Here is a 24,064-nt window from a genome sequence, read left to right as displayed (position 1 = left end):
TCTAGCAGCTCCGAAGATGGTGATGATAATGAGTCCTACCAAGTGCATAGCAAGAAGGACAAGAAAGGAAAGGGCAAGAAGAATTACGACAACAAATATGTCACCGTATCCTTTAACTATTCTTCTATGTCTATGACTAACCATGATTGCAAGTCTTTTATCAATGTGTCCGCGGACAAGTTACCTCATTTCGATAGGACTAACTTTGCCATGTGGAAGCACTTGATGAGAGCCTATCTTATAGGTCTTCATTCCAACATTTGTGAGGTTGTTTGTAATGGATTTAAGTCACCGGTGGATCCTAAGAATCCAACCATGAAAGAAATAAGAATCATCCACCTCAACGGTCAAGCTACTAGTGTGCTACTTAGTGTCTTGGATGATGATGAGTACAATAGTGATTGGTGTGGATGTTGTCAAGCAAATTTGAGATACTTTGCATCTTGTATATGAAGGGGTTGACAAAGTGAGAAAGACAAGAATTGATTTGTTGATGTCCAAGCTCAACCAATTTATTATCTTGGATGGAGAAGGGTCACAAGAGATGTTTGATAGGTTGATGACCATGGTGGGAAAGATTAGAGGCTATGGTTGTGATGAGTTAGATGATCACAAAGTTGTTAAGATTATGTTGGATGCTTATTCACCAAGAAATGAGACCGTAGTAACTCTAATTAAAGATAAGAAGAAGTTTGAGTACTTCACACCAAATAATATACTTGGGAGGATCTTGACCTTTGACATGCAAAGAGAAGAAGCGAATGAGAGGAAGAAGCTTGGAGAATTACAAGCAAAACTAGAAGGCATCAAGATCAACAAGGATATAGCTCTCAAGGCCAAGAAATCAAGCAAGCAAGGCTCTACTAGCAAGTCTAAGACCAACAAGCAAGCTTCAATTAGCAAGCCCAAAGCAATCAAGCAAGTTCAAGAAAGAGTAGAGACCACCTCATCCTCTAGTGAGAGTGAACATGATGATGACCAATATGAGAAAGTGGATGATGTTGCTCTCTTTATGAGGAGGTTTCACAAAGGGTTGAAGAAGCAAGGGTACAAGGTAGTAAAGAGGAAGTTTCCAAGTAAGAAAAAGAGGGCATGCTATAATTGTGGGCAAGGAGGCAGCGGCCAAGAAAGGAGGCACTATAGGCAAGGATGATGACGGCTTTCCTGACCTGAGGAATGCCTCATGATATTTGGGGGATCCGATGCCATCTACTCCAAGCGCCAACACAAGGTGCGCTACAGAGAGGCATGCGTCGCCGAAACAACCGACCCCTCTTTTCTTAGCTGGTCAGAATCTCTGATCACTTTTGATCAGAGGGACCATCCTTCCCACGTCGCCAGACCAGGTCGCTTCCCGCTCGTCGTCGACCCCATTGTCCGCAAGAAGCGCCTCACCAAGGTGTTGATGGATGGAGACAGCGGCCTCAACATTCTCTACGTTGACACCCTCGATGCCATGTGCATCCCCTATGGGAAGGACCCTATATGGTGACCGAGGTGATCTGACCGGGCACCTACTGACTGAAGGATGACAACGGCAACATTCTCACCAACACATGGAACATCGAACAGTTATGTCGTTTCTTCCCCTAAAGCTCGGTCTTACCATTTCCTTTCATTCAACGTTTGCTCCTACAAGCACCCTAGCCTAGGCACTCTTGACCTGGGTCGCTCGAGGGCTCCATGAGGATGCAACACCACCTCTCTTTTTTACTATCATATAGTAATACTATTCACCCAAATGAAAGGGTAGTCTATTCCTTTAATTACCCTATATAACTTATGTTTTAAATTCCCGATCGATCACACTCCGCCATGACCTACGGTTACGAGCAGCTAAGCCTCATGGGCCATGCCCGGGTTCTTAAGGTTGCAGCCTATGAATCAAACGGGCAGGTGCGAAAAAGAAAGGATAAAAAATAAAGCTATGCTAGGGTAAAAACAAGGATGGATGGGACAAGCTTTCCCTTACGAGTGATTCCATCACAAAACGAAATTAAAGTATTCATGAATGTAAAAAAATATTCACACGGGGGCTCCCCCATGAACTTATCTTTTACATATACTGACTGCTTCTACTCTAAATTCTATTGTTGCCGCCCGGCGATATCGGCTGACGGCACGATCAACGAGGATAAGGGTTGCTCGCTTTTTGGTGGGACGACATTCGGCTCGGTCGGAGGAGGGACGACGCTCGCTTCCGACTCGGTCTCCACTCTGTCCGCGGGCTGGATGATGTCTTCCTGGCGCACACCTTCAGCCACGCTCTAACGGTGAGCCTCCATCACCCACTGCATGGAGACTTGCTCAGCAACCATCTGTGCATATGGCACCAAGCTCTCCCCAAGCGCATGGATTGCATTTACGCTCCACCCATCGGTGTACCCTCTGCAAATGGCGGCAAAGTCTAGATCTAGGTGGTGCATCGCTACTGAGGTCATCACCCTGACGTCCCATAGAACATGTTGTCGGAGATGAGCGCCCAAACTTCATTTGGGACCTCCGCCAGCTGGACAGTGGGTGTACTGGTACTCGGTGCCAACCCAAACACCTCAGAAATGACCACCTGGGTGACGTTACAAATCTAGTCGAGCTCCCCCTCAAGAGCATGTCGCCCTTCAAAGGACTTGGCTAGCGCCTCCATGCTCCGACCAATCATCGCCTTGGCTGTCTCTAGCTCTTGCTCCAGAGAACCAAATTTTCCACCCAGTTCTGGAAAAAGGATGACAAGTTCAGAAGCAAAGGAAAGGAAAAACCAAGGTATCAACCAAAAGTGGAATAGATACATACCAAGGTAGGTGCTTTCGAGGATGGAGAGTCCTTCCTCTTGCTAGGTCACCTTCTCGAGCAGTTGAGCATTTGACTCCTCTACACCAAGCACCTGCCCTCGAAGCATGACCACTTCTTGTTCAGCCTCTGATCGGGCCTTTCGCTCTGTCTCTAGAGCCTCCAAGGACTTTTGAAGCACCACCTCAGTCTCTGCCAAGTGGAACTTCGTTGCGTCGACCTCCCGCTCAGTAGCAGTCGCCTGTTCGACCGCAAGCAGTTCCACAGCCCACGCTCCCGTTGCCTCGACCGCCTGGTCTTGGAACTCACAGCAGGTGGATTCTAGCTGGTGCTGAAGCTCATCAACCCACCACGACATCATTGCCTCCCGCTCCATCCGACCGTGTTCCTCCCGAAGGAAACGGGACTTGCAGATCGACATCGCCTCTAAATCCTATAAAGCGAGAAACAAACATGCTGAAATAGACAGTGAAAGACCAACGAGTCAAGGATAAAACGCTAAAAACATAGAGAACTTACATCTGTGATGTGGGGCAAGTCGACCGTAACTGCCTGATGAACGAGCTCCACCCGCTCCAAGGCCTCCTTTAGCCTCACCTTGGTTTGGGTGAGATCAGACTCCATTGACAGTCCGCTCTCCCCAAGCAGGTGCTAGAGCTTCACATCCTCCTCATCATGGAGGATGAACCAAGCCTTCCCTGGGTCGCCAGGGCAGGGCCACACTAGCTCATGGGTCATCCTCAACCCGCTGGAAGATCCAACCATCGCAATATCGTGCGACAACTAGACCATCACCAACTCCTACGACGGCGAGATGGCTGGTGGCTCCACCCTAGTGCCAACCTTGCTAGAGCAGGGGATCTCCACTATCTAAACTCTATGGCTCGCCGATGGATGTTCTACCTCTGGCCTGGCCACGTCCCCTCATTACCCCTCTAGCTCTGACTAGGAGGGCGAACCGTGCGTTCCTCCGCTAGGCGAGGCAGGGAGCCCGGTTTCCCTCCTCTCTTCCACCGTAGCTGTTGAGGGAGGAATCACAAGGGTCACCTATGACCCAACCTCTACCGTTGCCATGGGGATCGCTACCATCACTGCCGCTACCGCTGTCACCGTACTCGCGACCGGTTGGGAGGACGCAACCCCCAGAAGAGAAGGTCGCACCACCACCAATCTGCTTTCCCCGCCGCTCGTCATGACTCGCTACAGGCTGGGTCTCCATTCCTCCCAAATGGGAGGTGGGGCGATGCCTAGTCCTGCCAGTCCCTGGCTACTGTCAAATAATTGTGGGTCAGTCAATCTCGAAAAACTTAGCTATGAGATCGAGAAGGAACATAAATGCATACCTAGACAAAAGTGGTAGAGCTCTGAAGCCCTGACTCGCTGGCAACGAGCCCACCGGATGAGGACCACTCACGAGTCACAACCCATGCCCCCTCATGTCAACCAAGGGAGGAGCCAGCCTAACCGGTTCTTGATCGTCTCATGAATGGCCACAACCACCAGCTCATGGCGAACCCCCAGAGCAACAGACGGGGTATCTCCCCATTGTGGGTCGCGCGCATGCACCGACCCCAAAGACGCGGGGAGATGAACACACTCCTCCAACCGGCTAGTGTGCCCCACCATGCTCAGAGTAGGGGGTGTGAAGCCAACGACGCCTCCAAAGGGCGCAGCAACCGTGCTCGCTTCACCTCTCGCTCGACGGCGGTGTCTTCGCTCACGACGTGCTTCCTTGACTTGGGAACATCGCCGCGCTTCTCTGAATACCGCCCACCACCAATGGATGTAGTCGTAGGCTCATGATGCTCCATCGAGGTTGCGATGATGCCCCTGCCTCCATCCTCAGAGGTAGTCGTGTCGCCACCCATCTCTGTGGGCTCCTCTGACTCGATCTCTGTCTCCACGTCGCTCCTACTTTCACCCGCCTGAACCCACTGGCCGATCTCCTTCTTCTTTTTGGTAGGCATTGCCTCCTTCAGAGCAGCTTGCCGAGCTACACCCTTCACCCCCTGGGAAGATGTGGCCAGGATCTGTAACACGCGAGTCCCTATGAAACACACAACTCAAAATCAAAACAAGGGAAAGAAAGAGGGAAAAGGTCACAAAATAAGAAGAGAGAAGCATACCAGATTGGACAACTTCACAACGTGAAGAGGTCCGGGTGTTCCTTCAAGGGAGTCTTTATCCCTCAGTTGTAGCACCCGGTCGAGTTGACTCCATACTTCATCCTTCGGCAACTCCTCCAGCGACGCATGGCTGGGATCCGCTGGGCTAGAGTACGCCCACATTGGCTGCCTCCTCTCTACTAGTGAGGTGACTTGATGATGGAAGAAGGTGTGAAAGACCCATAGCCCATCGAGGCCATGCTGCACCAGCTTCTGAAGCTCTACCTCGGTGACCTCTAGCTTGTTCTACCGACTAGAGGGACCCCATGACCAGCTTTCCCTCCTCTTTGGCCTTCTTCCGGTGAATGGTGGGAATGGTGTCTCCGTTGGGTTCCTGATGTAGAACCACTCGCCATGCCACCCCCGATTGGAGTCGTAGGGGGAGTACGCGGGGTAGAAGCCCAATGGCCTCAGCTTCTTCTGCAAGGCAAAGCCCCCCAACTGGCGTGGTTCTAGGTGGCTTCCCCTCAGACAAGGCTCGCCCAGTGAAGATCCACTGAAAGAGGTCCATGTGTGGCTCCATCTCAAGAAAGGCCTCGTAGACGGTGACGAAACCGGTGATGTGCAGCACCCTAGTCGGATTGAGGTGCTGCAGCTCTAGGCCCCACTCATTGAGCAGCCTGCGCAAGAACCAGTGCATGGGATATCCAAGCCTACGCTCATGGAAGGTGAGGAAGGAGACAACCTTGTTGGCCTATGGTCGCGGAACAGCTTCCCCTAGCGCAGGAGCCCTCTAATGCGCCACCTCCTTCGATGGGAGCAACCCCTTCTTGGAGAAGGCGACTAGCACCTCCTCGTCTATGTTGGATGGCCTCCAGTTCGACATCACATTGTGGATTCACGAACGAACCTATGAGTTCTCCTCTTCCTCGCCTTACCCTCTCTCTCTCTCCTAAAAACCGCCGCGGTGCACGAACGGGCTTGGCAAAAAGGAAGAATGATGAGAGGCAGCAGTTGGAGAAAGGTGAAGGAATGGGAAGAAAACCCTCTCTCTCCCTCTATTTAATATGGATAGGCACGTGGAGGGACGTGTCCTGACTAATGGGACATACCCTGCCCAACAAAACATCGCCTGGTTAAAACAGGACATGGCTTGGGCAGGGCCCACCACTGCCACAGCCTGGGCGCAGGAAACAAGGCACAACCGCATGTAAACAACCCTTTGCCTACCCAGGTAGGGTTTGGAAGGGCCCACCAATAGGATCTCCATCAAGGAAATACCAACGGGGCTATCTGAGTCGATCAGATGGCTTAGGCGACTATCGAGAGATAGATAAGGAGAAGTGGGATGCCACATGCGGGCTATGCCGACTCTGTCACGAATGACGGACATGGATCCCATTCGGATATATCCGATAAAGAGCTCCTCAAACCCATCACTCGAGTCATCAAGGTAACTTTACCAAACCTTCTTACTTTATTTTATTTTCTAATACATAATCATTCATTTGTCCTTTCTCATACACACATTCACATATTCATCCATACAATCATGCATTCATCCCATACATCCAAAGCATTGCATATGCAATTGATGCATCACAACGCTCCGTGTTGCGTCACAAAGCGGTAGTCGCCTCATTCGACATGAGCGACGACCGACCAGGGTTTGAAGGCCGGCCCACGAAGGGCTCGAGGCCACCTCGCATCAAACAGAGCCAGGGAAGAAAATGTAGATGATCCCTAGTGGCCCTTGCTCGATCTACTCAGAAGCAGACAGGGTCATCTCGACCTTCTCGTTCGATCCTAACCTCAAGCCATGCCCATAGAATCTCCATTAAGGGGAGGCCAGTGGGCCACTTGAGTCGGTCTCCGAAATGACTCAGGCATCTACTTGGAGGCGGGTTAAGGAGTAGTTGAATGCCACATGAGGGCTATGCTGACCCCGTTATGAATGATGGACCTGGATTCCACTCGGACGTACCCGTTAGAGAGCTCATCGAGCGCGTCACTTGAGCCATCGAGGGGTAACGTACGAAACAAGACCAACCCCTTGGCCATGCCTAGCACTTGGGTCCGCACTCCATCGCGCCTGACCCCTTAGGTGTGCCCAATGATAAGTCAAAAAATCCCCTTGGCGATTCTACACGAATCGCCCGGGGGCTCGGGGGCTACACCCACCGGGTGCACTCACGCACTAGCTGGCAAGTCAAAAAATCCCCCAGGTGATTTCTAGGACCACTAAGGCCACGCCCCTTGCTGGGCTCTGCCTCGTCCGACCTCCAAGGGTTGGCCTTGCCTCGGCTGACTCCCGAAGGTTGGCTCCACCTCATCCGACCCCTGAGGGCTGGCTCCGCTTCGGCTGACCCACGAGGGTAGGCTCCACCTCAGCCGACGTTTGGAGGCTAGCTCTGCCTCGCCCGATATCTGAGGGCTAGCCCCACTTCGCCCGATCCCTCGGACACGGTCCCTAACAAAAGCTCACGCCACCGCCAACCACTACATGCCAGAAAGTACAACCCCAGGTCAAACATCTGGCATCGTGCAGGGAGCGATCGCGTCTCAGCACGACCCATCGTCGTGACATGACATTCCAGGGGACTCACACTGACCCATAGTGACGGACGCATGGTCACTATGTTGCCTACACCCTGTACGACCGCTAATCAGCATGCTGGTTCATCGGTCCGACGCCTGGGTCTACGCTCCATCGTGCCTGACGGTGACTCACGACCTTACACCCATCCGTTGCTCTCATACAACGAGGGTAAACAACCCCTTCATGACTTCACAGAAGTCCCAAAAGGGCTCAGGGGCTCCTGTCGGGTTCATAAACCCAGGGTCCCCGATGGGCCCGCTTCTCAGCAAAAGCTCGGCCTAGCAGACGACATTACAACAAACGCGTGACTCCTGGGCCGACCCAGATACCTACCAAAAGGCCTGGCCAAGGAGGGGACAACACTCGCTTCCAACTCCGACCTGCTTTTCCGATCGGGAATACACCGAACCTCTGCTTATAGCTCTTCTCCGACTGGAAACGACCGACCGGGGACACCCTCTTGGTGAGAACCCAAGAATCAGGCGGAGCAAATAAGGCAAGGCGCTCAAGTCAACCGTAATACCGAGGACCGTACCCTGCACACATGTGGGACAGTACCGCTAGGCCATGCCAGAAGGGTGCTTTGCAACCTTCTAGGCATGTCAGAACCTGAATAGTATTGTGGACGCCGACATTTGTCTTATAGTGTTGTGGGGCCGTCATTTGCCATACCAGGTGAATACGGTAAAGCCTGCCACACGCGTCTGACATAAATAGTATTGTGGGCGTCGACGATCGTCTTGTACCTGACAATGTGGGCAACAAGACTTAGTAAAACACGAGCACGCTCTCTCTCTCTCTCACTTGTAAGGCCACCTTCTTCACCTATAAAAGGGAATGCGCTCTATCCCAACGGAGGACGGTCATTTCGACTCTCTGTTTGCTAAGCTTTAGATATTCTGAGCACTCGGACAGCTCCACGGCTCTAGAATTCTAAAGCTACACAGAGCATACGTTCCAATACTTAGCGCACGTAGGAGCTCCCGTCACTCTTGGCCCTTCGGTCTAGAGCCCGACCGGACCTTTAACACCTCTTTTTATTCCCACTCGTTTATAACCCTACAACAAACTTCGAGCAACTGGGCTCAGGAATAAAGTCACCGACCGACTGGAACTAGACGTAGGGCACGTTGCCTGAACCAGTATAAACCCTGTGTTATTAAGTGATAGGCCACATTCGATCACAACGCACGATAAAACTACAAATATTTACTTATTGGTCACTTTTCACATCGACAAGTATTGGTAGGAGCGGCGGAGCAGGAGCAGCATAGGGTGACCGTTGATGGCGAAGCAGAGCGGGCGGATGGTGCGGTGGAGGTGCCTACAGCGGTGGGGAATGTTGCGACAGCCAATGCGAGATGGGGAAATGTTGCTTTGTATTTTTTATTTGTGAAGGAATGATGGTAGACGATAGGAGGCCTGATGGGCCGGTCCACATGCCTGCGAAGAAGCGTCCGGGATGGGAAGCGTCGGACGGACGGACGCCATCACCAGAGTATTTCCGTTGTTAATAATGGATGACAAATTTATTGCTTGTGACTTTTTCTATTTGTCTGTGTTCTTGTATCAACGAATAGGCTGACAACAGTATAAAGCGTGGTTGTGTGTGATCTCAAATGCTGGAAATTTTCTATTTCCTAAAAAATCTTATAAAGTTGAAAATTATTTACTTTTTATTAAAAAAAGAATTACTCGGAGGCTACCTACTCGCTGCGCTTCCAACTGTACAACTCACGTAGTCCCCGAAGTTGGAACGGTGTTTAGGCCGTCCGTAATGGTGCTACTACGTGGAGAGGAGAGACAAAAACAAAGATCATTTTATATATTTTTATTTTTTTATGTGTTATTGGACTCATATGTTTTTCTCTCAGATTTTTGAACTACGTCAAATAGACCATCTATTTGTTCGCTATCGCCAGGGACTACTCTCTTCTATTTTTTTTTTCTGTCCACGTTAGAATAGCTAACTAAATAGGTAGCTGTTAGGGACGTCCTTTGGCTTTGGTGATCAGTGATCACCTCTGAATCATGGGACGGATTAACATGAGCTTCCTCTCCCAGCGTCTCGTGCCTGATGTGCTGCGTGGCTTGCGAGTTGCTCGATGTGTATAGCAGAAAATATACAATGATAAGAGCTCTCAGCACGAGACATTTTGACTAGATCCTTGATACAGTACATGAATATTGAGCTGAACAATGGCTAAGATAAATGGATGAAGGGTAGGTAGCGTCCACGGGGTACTGTAGTTCACCAATCACCACTCGCGTTCCCCGTATGTCCGTATAGAGTAGTACAGTTTAGATCTTGCTTGCTTCGTCTTCTTCCTCCTGAATTAAATGATTCTAGCATGTTTGCTTGCTCGTAAACGATCATAAATTTTCAGTTGGGAATAGTGTTTTTCTCTCACACCAAACCAGCCAGCAGTAAATAATTCACGATATGATACGGCCTCCCGAACAGGCTCTGTTCACAGCTATATATGTTCTTCACTGTTCTAGCTACACTCCACCATGCACCTTAGCGTGGCCAACCCCACCATACAACTGGTGAGGGCACGTATGCATTTCTACCGTCCAATCTTGCCTCAACTTCCTTCCTCTATGCACATCCCTTTGATCTGATGCTTTGAGTTTCGCGTGGTTCTTGATTACCCAGCTGATCAAATCGTCACGGAAAGCTCACGGCCGGGATCGGTCGCGCCGGTCCGTCGAAGTGAAGGGAATGGAGAAGGCGGCGGCGAACGCGTTGCCGCCGCTGCGGTTCCTCGCCGTTCTCGCCGTGACAGCGTGGACCTTCTTCCTCTACTTCCATTTCTCAGTGATCAGCGGCACGGTGGAGGTGAGCCACGGCGATGACGACGGCGCCGACCCGTGCCGGAGGCGGTACATCTACATGCACGACCTACCGCCGCGCTTCAACACCGACATCATCCGCAACTGCCGCAAGACCGAGGACCACTGGGGGGACATGTGCGGCGCCCTCAGCAACGCCGGCCTCGGCAGGCCGCTGGCCGACCGCACCGACGGCGTGCTCAAGAGCGAGGCCGGTTGGTACGCCACGCACCAGTTCGCGCTGGACGCCATCTTCCACAACCGGATGAAGCAGTACGAGTGCCTGACCAACCACTCCGCCGTGGCCGCCGCCGTGTTCGTCCCGTTCTACGCCGGCTTCGACTTCGTCCGCTACCACTGGGGCTACGACAACGCCGCCAGGGACGCCGCGTCGGTGGACCTGACCAAGTGGCTCATGGAACGGCCCGAGTGGCGGCGCATGGGGGGCCGCGACCACTTCCTCGTCGCCGGACGGACGGGGTGGGACTTCCGGAGGAGCAACAACGTGAATCCGGACTGGGGCACCGACCTCCTCGTCATGCCTGCCGGCCGGAACATGTCGGTGCTCGTGCTGGAGTCGGCGATGCTGCACGGCAACGACTACCCCGTCCCTTACCCGACCTACTTCCACCCCAGGTCGGACGCCGACGTGCTCCGGTGGCAGGACCGAGTGCGCGGCCAGCAGCGGACGTGGCTCATGGCGTTCGTGGGCGCGCCGCGGCCGGACGTGCCCATCAACATCCGCGTCCGCGACCACGTGATCGCGCAGTGCAAGGCGTCCAGCGCCTGCGCCATGCTGGGGTGCGCGCGCGCCACCGGCAGCACCCAGTGCCACACCCCGGGAAACATCATGCGGCTGTTCCAGAAGACCACCTTCTGCCTGCAGCCGCCCGGCGACACGTGCACGCGGCGGTCGGCGTTCGACTCCATGGTGGCCGGCTGCATCCCGGTGTTCTTCCACCCCGGGTCGGCGTACAAGCAGCACCGGTGGCACCTCCCCGTGGACGACCACCTCAGGTACTCGGTGTACATCCCCGACGCCGACGTGCGGGAGCGCAACGTGAGCATCGAGGCCGTGCTCCGGGCGATCCCTCCGGCCGCGGTGGAGCGGATGCGGAAGGAGGTGATCAGGCTCATCCCGAGGGTCCTGTACGCCGACCCCAGGTACAAGCTGGAGACCATCAAGGACGCGGTGGATGTCGCCGTCGAGGGGGTCCTCAACACGGTGGCGCGTATCAGGAACGGTGAGTACGTCGACAGCGGCGGGCCGGTCACCGAGGACCCTCCGAACCTTTTCGCCTCCACGGAGTCCAGATTCCGGCCGGTGCGACCGGTGCAAGCCGATCGGTAGCTCTGTCGGCGTGGCCAGAAAAGGAAGTGCAGAATAGTTGATTATCTGATTATTACGAAAGGGAAAATTGTAATGATATTGTTAGTTGCAATGGCGCGTCTTTCACCTGTAATTCAAACATGTGATTCATACAGTATTCGTTACACGAGGTTTATAGGTGCCCACGGTATTGGAAGGGACTACACATTTTGGGTCTGCTGTTGTACAGATTCTCTGTTCCTCACCTTATTGTGCTCTGCTAAGTTGTTTACCAGTCAACAAATTGAGCAGTTCAGAGCTCAATTGGCCCATGGAATCTCGTTAATCTACCAGGTCACTGCATCTGATTCTCCAACCTTGTTATTTGAAAAAAAAAAACTGTGAACCTCAGTCACTCGAAATTCAAGACAGACGGTCTTTGAACTCTGAAAGCAACATTTTTTTATGAGAACTGAAAAACAACAATTGTGGTGTCTGCAAAGCAACTCAAAATACACTGTCAAAAACCATACATTACCTGAACCTCGTGTATTGTCATCTAGGACTGCTAGAATCTCAAGAGAGACGCAGTCTGTTCGCTTGTTGATTTTCAGCCTGGGTTTATTAGCCAGACAATAGTGTTTTCCTCTCACAATAAACCAGCGCAGTCGGGCTTATCAACCCAGAAACCAACCAGCGAACACGGTCATTGAACTCTGAGAATGAGAACTTTGAGTTCAGACTTCAGACCACAGAAAATACGCCAGATTTGATTTGGTATACAGGACCTCGTAATTCGGTTATCAGGCCTTCAGGGGCAAGCGAAGCAAACGCTTCAGCTGCACGGTGCATGCGGCTGTCACGGTCAGGGAGTCACGAGTCAGGTGTCAAGCCTCACGCGAAGATGTCAAAAGACCTCGTCTCGTGCACTCCGCTCCCCCATTGCTTCTGCGTCACGCCTGGCCGCCTGGGCGCCTGGCCCAGCACGCGCCCGCGGGATGCAAAGAAGGAAGGCGTCTCGCTTCGCGCGGCGATCCAACGTCCGCCGCGCCGCACGCGGCCCCAGGACTGAGCAGGGGTGATTAATGCCCGCCATTACTGCTCTTGGTCTACGATCCGCTAATGAAAATTTTTAACACCGTGTCAACTCCTCAAGGACTGCGACCCATGTGCAGTGCTCGAGAGTCGCGGTGCTGACTCTGGCCCGCGAGTCAGTCCAATCTCCAGTCACTGGCCGCCTCACTGGCCGATGAGCCCAGCGCATGCGACGCCCACGCGCGCATCTCCCCGGTCAATTCCTCTGCTGCCGCACTTGCCATCCGTGTGTGCTCTGCTCCTTCAGATCACGACCCTGCGTTAGATCTGTCGGCCCCTTCTCCCCCCTCGTTCTCGATCGGGGATCCGATGCCTCGTCACTCGTGCTCGTGCACCTCCCTGTTCCTCACTCTCACGCCCGCCTGCATGAGATTCTCGCGTCTGCCTTCTCCGAAGCCAGAACATAAACATCAAGCCTACACTGCGCTCCAAGGTCTGAGGCGGCGCAGTAGTGGCAGCATGGAGAGGACCGGCGCCCACAGCGGCAAGCGGTGGCTGCCGGGCCTCATGCTCCTCGCCGCCACGTCGTGGCTTCTCGTCATCTACTTCCATCTCGCCGTGCTCCGCGGCACACCGGTCGTCAGCGAGCCGCGCGGGTCCCTCGCCGAGGTCGCGTCAGACGACAGCGGCGACGGGCAGCGTCTCCTGCTCCAGCACGAGGAGCGGCTCAGCAAGGTGAAGAAGGCCCCGCCCGCCGCCACTAGCAACGCGCTCCCGGCGGCACGGGACGAGCGGCGACGTCGCGACGACGACGAGGACTGCCGCGGGCGGTACGTGTACATCCACGACCTCCCGCCGCGGTTCAACGCGGACATCCTCGCCAACTGCCGCAACTGGTACCCGTGGATCGACATGTGCGTGTACCTCGAGAACGGCGGGCTGGGCCGACCGGTGGACAACGCGGACGGCGTCTTCGCGGACGAAGGGTGGTACGCCACGGACCACTTCGGCCTGGACGTCATCTTCCACAGCCGGATGAAGCAGTACGACTGCCTCACTTCCGACTCCTCCCGCGCCGCCGCTGTGTTCGTGCCGTTCTACGCCGGCTTCGACGTCGTGCAGCACCTGTGGGGCGTCAACTCCACGGGCCGGGAGAAGGACGCGCTGCCTCTCGACCTCGTGGACTGGCTCACGCGCCGGCCCGAGTGGCGCGCCATGGGCGGCCGCGACCACTTCTTCCTGTCCGGGAGGACGGCGTACGACCACCAGAGGCAGACGGACAGCGACTCCGAGTGGGGGAACAAGCTCCTCCGCCTGCCGGCGGTGCAGAACATGACGGTGCTCTTCGTCGAGAAGCTCCCCTGGACGAGCTTCGACTTCGCCATACCGTACCCGACCTACTTCCACCCGGCCAGGGACGCGCAGGTCGTCGAGTGGCAGCGGCGGATGCGGGCCACGAAGCGCGAGTGGCTCTTCTCCTTCGCCGGCGGCGCGCGGGACGACCCGTACTCCATCCGGCACCAGCTCATCAGGCAGTGCGGCTTGTCGAGCTTCTGCAAGCTGGTGCAGTGCGGGAAGAACCAGAGGAACTGCCTCGTCCCGAGCAACTTCATGCGCGTGTTCCAGGGCACGCGCTTCTGCCTGCAGCCGACGGGCGACACCATGACGCGCCGGTCCGCGTTCGACGCCATCATGGCCGGCTGCGTGCCGGTCTTCTTCCACCCGGACTCCGCGCACACGCAGTACAGGTGGCACCTCCCCGAGGCGCACGACACGTACTCGGTGCTCATCCCGGAGGCGGACGTGCGCGCCGGCAACGTCAGCATCGAGGAGACGCTCCGCAGGATCCCGCCGGACGTGGCGGAGCGGATGACGGAGACCGTCATCGGGCTGATACCGAGGCTGGTGTACGCGGACCCGAGGTCCAAGCTGGAGACGCTCAGGGACGCCGTCGACGTTACGGTGGAGGCGGTCATCGGGAGGGTCAACAAGCTGAGAGAGGAGATGGCCCGCGGGCAAGAGCATCTGCTGCAAAAGCAAAGCGGAAACGATGGTGTTCAGCAAACCTAGTTTGGTTGGTCAGATAGTTTGAGAGATGCTCCATTATGATTATGATTAGCCCGTGGCAATGCTGGGCCTCGATCGGAAAAAAAAAGACGATTAGATGCCGGCACGCAGGAGATGAGATGTCATCAAAGCATAACATCGTGTAGTGATGTGATGTCATCTAAACAAATACAGTGACATGAACAATATTAATGAAGAAAGACGATTAGACTTTCACCGGACGAAACCAACAGTGTTTCAATGCCTTGGACACTTGGTATAACTCGCGTTGATCCTATCTGCCCTTTTTTTTGACATGCACTTGATTCTCCAATCTCCATATAATAATCTAAAGACACGATCGTCAAAGTTGTCTTCATTGATAACCCGAAATCACATCCACAGTTCCATACAGTTTTCTCAGTAAAAAGAAAAATTGCAGCAGTGAAAAAGATCAACATTTCCCCACATGTCTACAGCAGAAGCATAAACAGTTTTGGCACTCCGAATCCGACGGCACTTTGTTGCAGACTTGCAGGACTGCAGGTATTAATCTTTATTTGTAAAAAAACTTTGTACTGTACTCGTATAGTCATATTTTTATTTATTTATTTATTTATGGGTGATTTCTTATTATTTCAATTCGTGTTCGTGAGTTTGTTCAACAGACCACTGATTAGCAATTTAGCATCAATCGCATGTGACTATACTATTTGAGTTTCACACGTTTGGTAATTATAAACTATTTTTCAGAAGAATTGTTGAATGATGAAGAGAAACGGCAACATTCGATCCTTTTTTTTGCAAACTGTTGTGGAAGAGCAGAATCGAGAAGATAGAGCAGAAGTTGAAGAAATTGCAGATCCTTCGCCCCCGCTAGCGTCATCGCCACCGCCACCGCCCGCATCAAAGCCACCGGTGTATGACATCAATCTTCTACCATATGATCTAGGTGAAAGGCTGCCCATAAAAGATTATCATGTTAATGATCAAGATGCAATCCGTAGAGCATATATTACTAAAGGTCCTTGCAAACCTTATATACATGATTCCCGTATCGAAACATTGGAGACACACCTCATCGATTCAGTTTACAGTGGTTGTATAATTATGAGTGGCTTGAATATAGTATCAAGAAGGATTCTGTATTTTGCTTTATATGCTACTTGTTCAAGAAGGGCAGTGGGTCAGATGCATTTATTGTTAATGGATGGGATAATTGGAATATAGGAAACGCCGCACTCATCAAACATAGTGGTTTTAAGGCACACAAAGCAGCTCAGGAGAGGTATATTGGTTTTATAAATCCCAAGGTAGCAATTGATTATCACATTGACAAGTGGACTGATGAGGAGCTTCGTCTTTACAAGAAAAGATTAACATATTCACTTAGATGTATCAAGTTTCTTTTACTTCAAGGATTGGCATTCCGTGGAAATGATGAAAGTGAAGCGTATAGCAACAGAGGCAACTTCATTGAACTTTTGAAGTTTCTTGCAGGAAATAGTGATGAAGTGAACAAGTATGTCTTGAACAATGCACCAGGTAATTGCACTTTGACTAGCCCAAAGATACAAAAGCAAATTATTCATTGTTGTGCCATAGAAACTAGAAAGAAAATAATTGAGGAACTTGGTGATGAGCCCTTTGTAATTTTAGCCGATGAGTCTAGTGACATATCACATAAAGAACAACTAGCTCTTTGCTTGCGTTTTGTTGATAAACTTGGAAGGCCATGTGAGCACTTCATTGGAGTTGTTCATGTAGATGATACTACGTCTTTGTCACTTAAGGAAGCAATCAAAGGTTTACTTGATAGTAATGGATTGAGTATGACTCGGATTAGAGGTCAAGGTTATGATGGGGCTAGCAATATGAAAGGTGATATTAAAGGGCTGAAAACATTAATCATGAAAGAATCACCTTCTGCTTATTATATTCATTGCTTTGCACATCAACTCCAACTAGTTCTTGTAGCTGTTGCCAAGGGAAATACTGATTGCAAGACCTTTTTTGATCAAGTATCTATCTTGTTGAACATTGTTGGGGTTTCTTTCAAGCGTCATGGTATGCTTCGAAATGCTAGGCTGAAGAATGTCAACAAATCACTACAGTGTGGTGAGCTTGAATCAGGGAGTGGTTTAAATCAAGAGATGGGTTTACCTAGGCCTAGTGACACTCGGTGGGGCTCGTATTACAAAACTATATGTAGCATCATCACTATGTATTCCTCAATCCATGATGTGCTCATTGAGCTTGGTGCTGATATTGCATATAAGGATGATTGGACAAAGATTCATTTTGTGCTTGGAGCATTTGAAACCTTTGAGTTTGTTTTCTTTGTGCACTTAATGTATGTTATTCTTGAATATACAAATGAGTTATCCGAGTGTTTGCAGAGAAAGGATCAAGATATTCTTAATGCAATCTCACTTGTTAATGTAGCAAAGAGCAGAATGCAACAGTTGAGGTCTGATGGTTGGGATAAATTTCATAAGACGGTCACTTCTTTTTGTATTACACATGGTGTCGAAGTTCCTGCTATGGATGATGCTTATGTGCCTTATGGAAAATCAACAAGGTATGCTCGTGCTCGAAACCAAAAAAATGATGACCATTTTAGAAGAGAAGTGTACATTGGTGTCATTGATCAAATTAGTCAGAAGCTTGATAATCGGTTTGATGAGATCAACATGGAGCTACTCTCTTGTATGTCAGCCTTTAGTCCTTCCAAGTCCTTTGCTTCATTTGATGCACAGAAGCTGCGTAGATTGGCTGAATTTTATCCTAATGACTTCTCCAACAACAATTTGGTACAGCTAGAATTGCAACTTGATAATTATATTGATGACATGAAACGAACTGAATGCTTCTAAGGTCTAGACAACATTGTTGATCTCTCAGTTAAGCTTGTTGATACAAATAGGCACAAAGTGTATGATATGGTGTACTCGCTTCTCAAATTGGTATTGCTTTTACAGGTGGCAACTGCGAGCGTTGAAAGGGTATTTTCTGCATTGGTTATAGTAAAAATAAAATCAAGGAATAAGCTAGGTGATATTGTTCTGGATGATTGTCTACCAACATTTATTGAGCGGGATATTTTCTTTCAAGTTGATGAAGATGATATAATTGAGACATTCATGTCATTGAGAAAGCGACGGATCAACAAGTAATATTGTAAGTCTCTTATATGGCTATATTTTAAAGTATTTTGTATTTCATTTGAACAATTTATATGGTTTTAGAATATGGTTTTACCGAATGAGAATATGGTTTTACCAAATTATATATGGTTTACCGAATTGCATAAGAAAATTTTTTGCTGCGCATACCCAGAGGTAAAAACCTAGGTCCGTCACTGATTTTTAACAAGTGGTGTCATGAGTGCTTCTTGATAAATAAAGTAGTATAATATACTGAGGTGAATCATTTGCATTCTGAAGTAGTTTTTCCTATAAGGTATGGCCTTCTGATGAAAATCCCGTGTTTTTCCCTCTCTGTATTACATTTAGAAACTAGCAGAAGAGAATCATCTTCCAGTCAACCAGTGCATATGTATGTGATATGAATGCTGTAAGAGGACTCAGAGATAAGATGCATTAAGATAGAAAGAAGTAGATCATACCTAAGGGGGTGCATGTGACGACTCCATTGAAACCATCTGTATAAGCAAGCTCGAAAAAGAAGAGAGTCCGTGGAGCAGGCAGGAAGGAGAAGCAACCAGAGCTCTTCTGACAAGCAACAAAGTTGCCATGAGTCCAGCAAATGCCATTATGAATATGGAAATATTGGGTCACCTCCCCAGAAGTAGGCTCATACTGGTTCGGAAAAAAAAATGTCCAGGTTCAATGCTAGAGTTACGTTTTTTTTTTCGGAAGTACACGTTGCCCTAAGTCAACCAACCATTCATGGGAGAGGTAAAAGGAAATTTATTTAACCCCACAAAACCCATTAGCTCCTGAGATGGAAGCCATGTCCACGTCGGCAGAATTTTTTTTTTGACCGTTAGATCTCCGAATCCGACGGCCCAGGCCCCCAGCAAGAATCTTCTAGAGTCGGCTTCCGATTACACTGTGCGGATTCTACTGGCTTTTCGTAGCTTCTTACTGTCCTTAACGTGTTTTACTAGCTTTTCTACAGTAACAAAGGCCCACCATATATATTACTGGGATTCCAGCTTCTGCCTCCTCTTCCCCACTCTCCTCGGTGTTTCCGACAGCTCTCGCTCTCCCACGCGGGCATGTGCGACGGCGGCTCCTGCGAGCGGTCCGCGGCGGCAGCGCCCACCCTCCTCCTCCTCCTCCGTCCCTCCCCTTCCTCTCCCTTTCTCCCCTTCCCTCCTGAGGCGGCAGCGGGCGCGAGGCGGCGCGCCGGCGCGGGTGGAGCCCGACGGCCCCCTCCGTCTCCCCCATCGTCCGTGCGGTCTACTCAATGCCTCCTCCCGCCGGGGGAAGCGTGCGCTCCTCTGGTTGGCGAAACCCTAGGTACCATGCCGGACGCGGCGTGCGCTCTCTCCCCTTCTCCCTCCCTTTCCTCCTGTGCAGAACTGATATCCTTCCCTGTACAATGATGATTAATTGTTTCATTCATGTTATGTACTGAGGCTTGGGGATTGTGCAATGATGATCTTTTTTAGACTGAAACAATGGAATTATGCATCGATGATTACATAATTATTTCATTCTTCCATGAATCTTGCTATTTCCGGTGCCTTTGTGGTGACAATGTCGTTATATTAGTTGCACATTTTTATCCATTTGTTAGTCAGCATGCATCCATTGTCAATGATGTCTGTGCTTCATACAATTTATCATCTATTCTATTACTGAGCACACCCCATTGCCAATGATGTATTTGCAGTCGGGCTTGCTAGCAAGGTAATTTATTACCCTATGATTCTTACAATGAATATGACTTTTCTATCTGAAAACGCAATAGCTCCTGAAACAGAAGCCGTATCCATGTTGGCCTAAATTTTTTCGTTCATTGGATCTCCCAATCCAACGGCCCAGGCCCCTGCCTCAACATTCTGCTACAGCCGGCTTCTGATTACACTGTACGAATTCACCTGGCTCTTCGCCGCTTCCTTCTGTCCTCAACGTATCCTACTGGCTTTTGTGCAGTAACAAAGGTCCAGCATATATGTACCTGGGATTCCAGCTTGTACCGTCTCTTCCGCACTCTTCTCGTTGTTTCATTCATGTTATGTACTGAGGCTTGGGGATTGTGCAATGATGATCTTTTTTAGACTGAGACAATGAAATTGTGCAGTGATAATTACATAATTATTTCATTCTTCCATGAATCTTGCTATTTTTGGTGCTTTTGTGGTGACAATGTCGTTATATTAGTTGCACATTTTTATCCATTTGTTAGTCAGCATGCATCCATTGTCAATGATGTCTTTGTTTCATACAATTTATCGGTTGTTCTATTACTGAGCACACCCCATTGCCAATGATGTATTTGTAGTTGGGCTTGTTAGCAAGGTAATTTATTAATTGGTGAACTGCAATATCAGGGTCAGTTTTTGCCTTAAATTTCTAGGCTATATCTATGCATTAGCTTCGTTCTTTGATTCCTATCCTATGGTTCTTACAATGAATATGACTTTTCTATCTGAAATGTGATTTTGCTCTTACCTAATGTCAACTCTGTCGCTTGAATATGGAGTATAAGTTTGCAGCCTTAATATAACTTTGGATTGGGCTCGCCCCTACTCATTGCTTAGTAGGAGGCATCCAGATATTAGGGGTTGTTATCTCTATGAAGATTTTTGTCTCATAAACATCATTTTGTCAGCATTATACATATACATGTTAGAACTCCTCAACCGGAGAATTGTGGTTTGGTTTGTCCTGTGTAGCCAGAAGCTTGCCTAACTTTACAGTGTGTGTGTGTGTGTGTGTGTGTGTGTGTGTGTGTGTGTGTGTGTATATATATATATATATATATATATATATATATATATATATATATATATATATATATATATATATATGCGGCCAGTTTTAATGCGGTTTAATATATGCCTGCTTCTCAGGTTAGCATAGCTGAAATGTTTACAGTATATTTTCTTGTTTCAAATTCATGTGTACGCGCGTATGCATGACCAAACCTAAATAATAGATTGTTCTTGTTTGAATGGTTCCTTCAGATGTTTTAAATCCTATTTGTTCTTTCTGACCACTGTAGTTAATACGTAGCCTCCTGGTACTATGATTTTCTTAGGCAACTCATTGGTATACTCTTTGTGAATACATATCAGAGATGGAAAATAAAGAGCAGATTTTAGCTGCTCCCAATGTAGTTATCTTATATTGTCAGCCACTTTCCATGGCCGCACCTGTTGTTTCAGACTGGTTTGCAAGATGGCAGCCATATTATAGAAATGTTTAAAATATCAATTATCTATGGACTTCGCAAGTATTTTCCTATTTGCATAGAAAAGGCTTTCCTCAGCTGATTTTTTCGTTGTATTTGTTATACTCTATCCCACTAATAGCCTCTCTCTCTCTCTAGATATAGCATCGCACCGTGGGCGCGTGGCGCTGTGACTGAGAGCTGTACGTGTGCTTTGCTTCCTTGTTTGCTTCTTTTGGATTTGGACTAGGTGGGTGGATTGGATTCTGGATTCGACTGTTGGGCTGTAGTGCTCACTTATTTTGAGTATTTCCCTTCAAATACCTACGGATTTGAAGGTGCCAGTTGGATCAGAGTGTGTGCTACTGGAACGAATGATATGCCTCTCTTCTGGTTGGGTTTACGCTATAAAAGATCTTGCCTACTTCTTGCTCTATTGCTTAATTTACATATTACCTGAAATTCTACAAACTATCAGGAGTACATGGGGTAATTTTTATGATCATATAGCTCGGTACGTGCTATCAGGTTTATGCAACCTCACAGCTTCTAATTGTTCACTGCCCTTGATCTCAGGGGGAAAAATAATTGTTCAGTCGTCTTTCTATCACATCTCGTGGTGGTTCAACCATGTTGTCGCCAGGCACTGCCTGTCTTCAACATTGATTGGACTTTGGCAAGCAGGAGGTGCTCACTGAGGTCTTTCTCCTACTTTTACTGATACATAGGTTTCATGTACATTTTCCATCTGCTTACGGTTCTTCCAAGGCAGGCAGTACCTTCCATAGTAGGGAACATGAAGTGTCGGTTGATTGGTGGGTTTCCAATTGAGATGTTGCTCAATCAGGATAGCTACATTACGAATCCAAATGCGTTTTATATATAATTTACAACTACAATGTCACAAACATGATTTGATTTACACCACTAACAATTGGTACTGCATGTTAGTCGATTTGTCAAATTTGATGCGTTGGGACTGCCTCTGAGAAATACACCTACATGTTGAATTGAAAGGAAATAGTTTTCATGTTCCTTGGCTCTATTGTACTGTAGCCTCCAACTGTCTGAATTTGTTTAGCATGATCATTCGTAACTATTAGTTTTGCCTGAACAAGAGTTATGTACTATTGTATGTATTAACGATTGAAGACAAAGTTGCATGCATTTTTTTAATCTTTTTTATTCAAACAACCTGAAGGGCGGGCCTGGTGCAAGCGGTAGAGTCTTAAACACAACCTCATAGGTCAAAATAAGCTACAGTAATACCATAGCATGACTTCACACTATAGGAGTCATGCTTGATAGGGAAGTGTATAGTGAATTCTCATTCTTGCCAAGTAGAGTAGACGGCAAGCCACATAAAATTTTCCTCAAACACATGCCATAATAAACAGAAAACATTGGTCCATGAGCACACATGGGCACATCATGAACAAGCATGGATACAACAGGTAGCACAACACATGCACACAAGGTTTATTGCCACGTCTTCATTTATTTCACGCATAAACATGGCTAACGAGCATGCTGCTACACACTTATGTTCTCGTGGGCTGTCCGTGCCCCTGTGTTGCACCGTTGGGTGCCCATAGGACGTCGCCTCTAGTAAGGAAGTGACACACTGAGGCATCCCCTGGCTTTGCACCATGCTTCTTCCAGTACGCCAACTTGGGGTCAAACCCCGATGTGTCTGGGTGGCACACTGCCAACGCTCGCACCATTTTCGGCAACATCGGGGCAGTAACATTGTTGTTCTCCTCTATCTGCATTGTCACCTCGTAGATCCTTGTTGGGTTGACGGCATGGCAGTAGAACACCGCAAATGGGAAGCTCATGCTGTAGCATGTCACAGCGCTTGCCTCCCTGCCTCCATGGGCCACACACACCGCCACCATCTTGTACCTACGCGACGGTGAGCTGATGTCCTCCCTGGGCACATCGAGGGACGAGGACGATACATGGAGGTCGCGCGTCCCTAGCGCCGACGCCGCAAACTCGTGCATGGACTCTATGGATGTGGCGCAAGCCTTCTGCTCGCCGGCCACTTCGCGGGGATGTTCACATGAGTTAAGAGTAGACCACATGTTGCGGGCCATGGAGAGGGACACCGGCGCGAACATGGCGATGATGGCGGTGAAGTTCTTGGTGGACATAGGGACCGAGTCGGCGATGTCGCGATGAAGAGGCCGAGCATTGTTCGCCTTGCCGAAGTAGAGGTTGATCATGGACCCTGGTGTGAATACGTCCTCTGGGAACAATAATTTTTCTGTAGCTTCTCAGTGCGCCCAGTTATTCAAGATCTTTGCATCTCCTTTCGTAATTAAGCCGGTCTGAATGTATAGACCAATAGCGTTCTTTTCCTATTGGTCCCGTTCGGCTTACTCCATATTCGGCTTTTTTTAGCCGGAACAATGTTTTTCTCTTACAACAGTTCAGCCAGAACAGTATTTTTCAGTCAGTTTCGGTCAAGATTCAGCAAGCCGAACAGGACCAATCAACTCTTCCCTCTCGTTTCCTGTAGGATGTTTTTTAAGTATGAGTCAAATTAATCCTAGTCTATAATATTATACAGCTAATACAGGATATGTTGAAACTTTAGAACTCAAGAACCATCGGATCCTTTATTTTTCTATATAAAGACGTGTAGATAAGTTCTCTAACAAAGACCAATTTTCCCCGTAACCATTTCTTTGGGTGTGAGTGAGAGATATAGAGAGGGAGAGAGATATACCAGAAGGTGCACTGAAGCGGTCTAGTATGGCTGACGGTATGGGTGTGTTGGGAAACACTGACTGCCGGTAGGCATTCAGCTCAGATGCTGAGGCATAGTCAGTCTGTTCGTTGTGGTTCGTCGTAAATGATTGTAAATTTTGAGTCAGAGCAGTATTTTTTCTCACATAAACCAGCCAACAGTACTTCTTCACGAACCAGCAACGATACGAATCAGCCTACCGAACAGGCTAAGTAAGGCACCGTGGT

The 24,064-nt window shown here is 49.3% G+C and overlaps 4 protein-coding genes across 4 annotated transcripts; 3 read left to right on the top strand and 1 right to left on the bottom strand.

Annotated features, from left to right (window-relative positions):
* Positions 1 to 10,155: 10,155 nt before the first annotated feature.
* Positions 10,156 to 11,714, top strand: LOC136507981 (xyloglucan galactosyltransferase KATAMARI1 homolog). The gene has a single exon (XM_066502575.1). It carries the CDS (start codon positions 10,217 to 10,219, stop codon positions 11,675 to 11,677), a length of 1,461 nt encoding a protein of 486 aa, XP_066358672.1. The 5' UTR covers positions 10,156 to 10,216; the 3' UTR covers positions 11,678 to 11,714.
* Positions 11,715 to 13,057: 1,343 nt separating this feature from the next.
* Positions 13,058 to 14,933, top strand: LOC136507973 (xyloglucan galactosyltransferase KATAMARI1 homolog). The gene has a single exon (XM_066502562.1). The coding sequence runs from the start codon at positions 13,097 to 13,099 to the stop codon at positions 14,738 to 14,740; it is 1,644 nt and encodes a 547-aa protein (XP_066358659.1). The 5' UTR covers positions 13,058 to 13,096; the 3' UTR covers positions 14,741 to 14,933.
* A 551-nt stretch (positions 14,934 to 15,484) lies between these two features.
* Positions 15,485 to 17,892, top strand: LOC136469452 (uncharacterized). Its single transcript, XM_066467644.1, has 4 exons — positions 15,485 to 15,740; positions 15,947 to 16,261; positions 16,376 to 17,529; positions 17,698 to 17,892. The coding sequence occupies exons 1-4, from the start codon at positions 15,485 to 15,487 to the stop codon at positions 17,890 to 17,892; spliced, it is 1,920 nt and encodes a 639-aa protein (XP_066323741.1).
* A 4,731-nt stretch (positions 17,893 to 22,623) lies between these two features.
* LOC136469443 (BURP domain-containing protein 10-like) lies at positions 22,624 to 23,310 on the bottom strand. The gene has a single exon (XM_066467636.1). The coding sequence runs from the start codon at positions 23,308 to 23,310 to the stop codon at positions 22,624 to 22,626; it is 687 nt and encodes a 228-aa protein (XP_066323733.1).
* Positions 23,311 to 24,064: the final 754 nt, after the last annotated feature.

This window comes from Miscanthus floridulus, chromosome 1 (assembly GCF_019320115.1).
Source record: "Miscanthus floridulus cultivar M001 chromosome 1, ASM1932011v1, whole genome shotgun sequence".
Classification (NCBI taxonomy): Eukaryota; Viridiplantae; Streptophyta; class Magnoliopsida; order Poales; family Poaceae; genus Miscanthus; species Miscanthus floridulus.
Note: the sequence above shows the minus strand (reverse complement) of the source record. Positions and strands in the feature narration are given on the sequence as shown.

Bases quoted from the DNA above. Each gene is read 5' to 3' on its own strand.
- LOC136507981 (XM_066502575.1), top strand. From the start codon at position 10,217: ATGGAGAAGGCGGCGGCGAACGCGTTGCCGCCGCTGCGGTTCCTCGCC.
- LOC136507973 (XM_066502562.1), top strand. From the start codon at position 13,097: ATGAGATTCTCGCGTCTGCCTTCTCCGAAGCCAGAACATAAACATCAA.
- LOC136469452 (XM_066467644.1), top strand. From the start codon at position 15,485: ATGAAGAGAAACGGCAACATTCGATCCTTTTTTTTGCAAACTGTTGTG. The intron at 16,262-16,375 runs GTAATTGCACTT...TTGTAATTTTAG, and splicing joins TGTCTTGAACAATGCACCAG to CCGATGAGTCTAGTGACATA. The intron at 17,530-17,697 runs GTACAGCTAGAA...TTGCTTTTACAG, and splicing joins ACTTCTCCAACAACAATTTG to GTGGCAACTGCGAGCGTTGA.
- LOC136469443 (XM_066467636.1), bottom strand. From the start codon at position 23,310: ATGATCAACCTCTACTTCGGCAAGGCGAACAATGCTCGGCCTCTTCAT.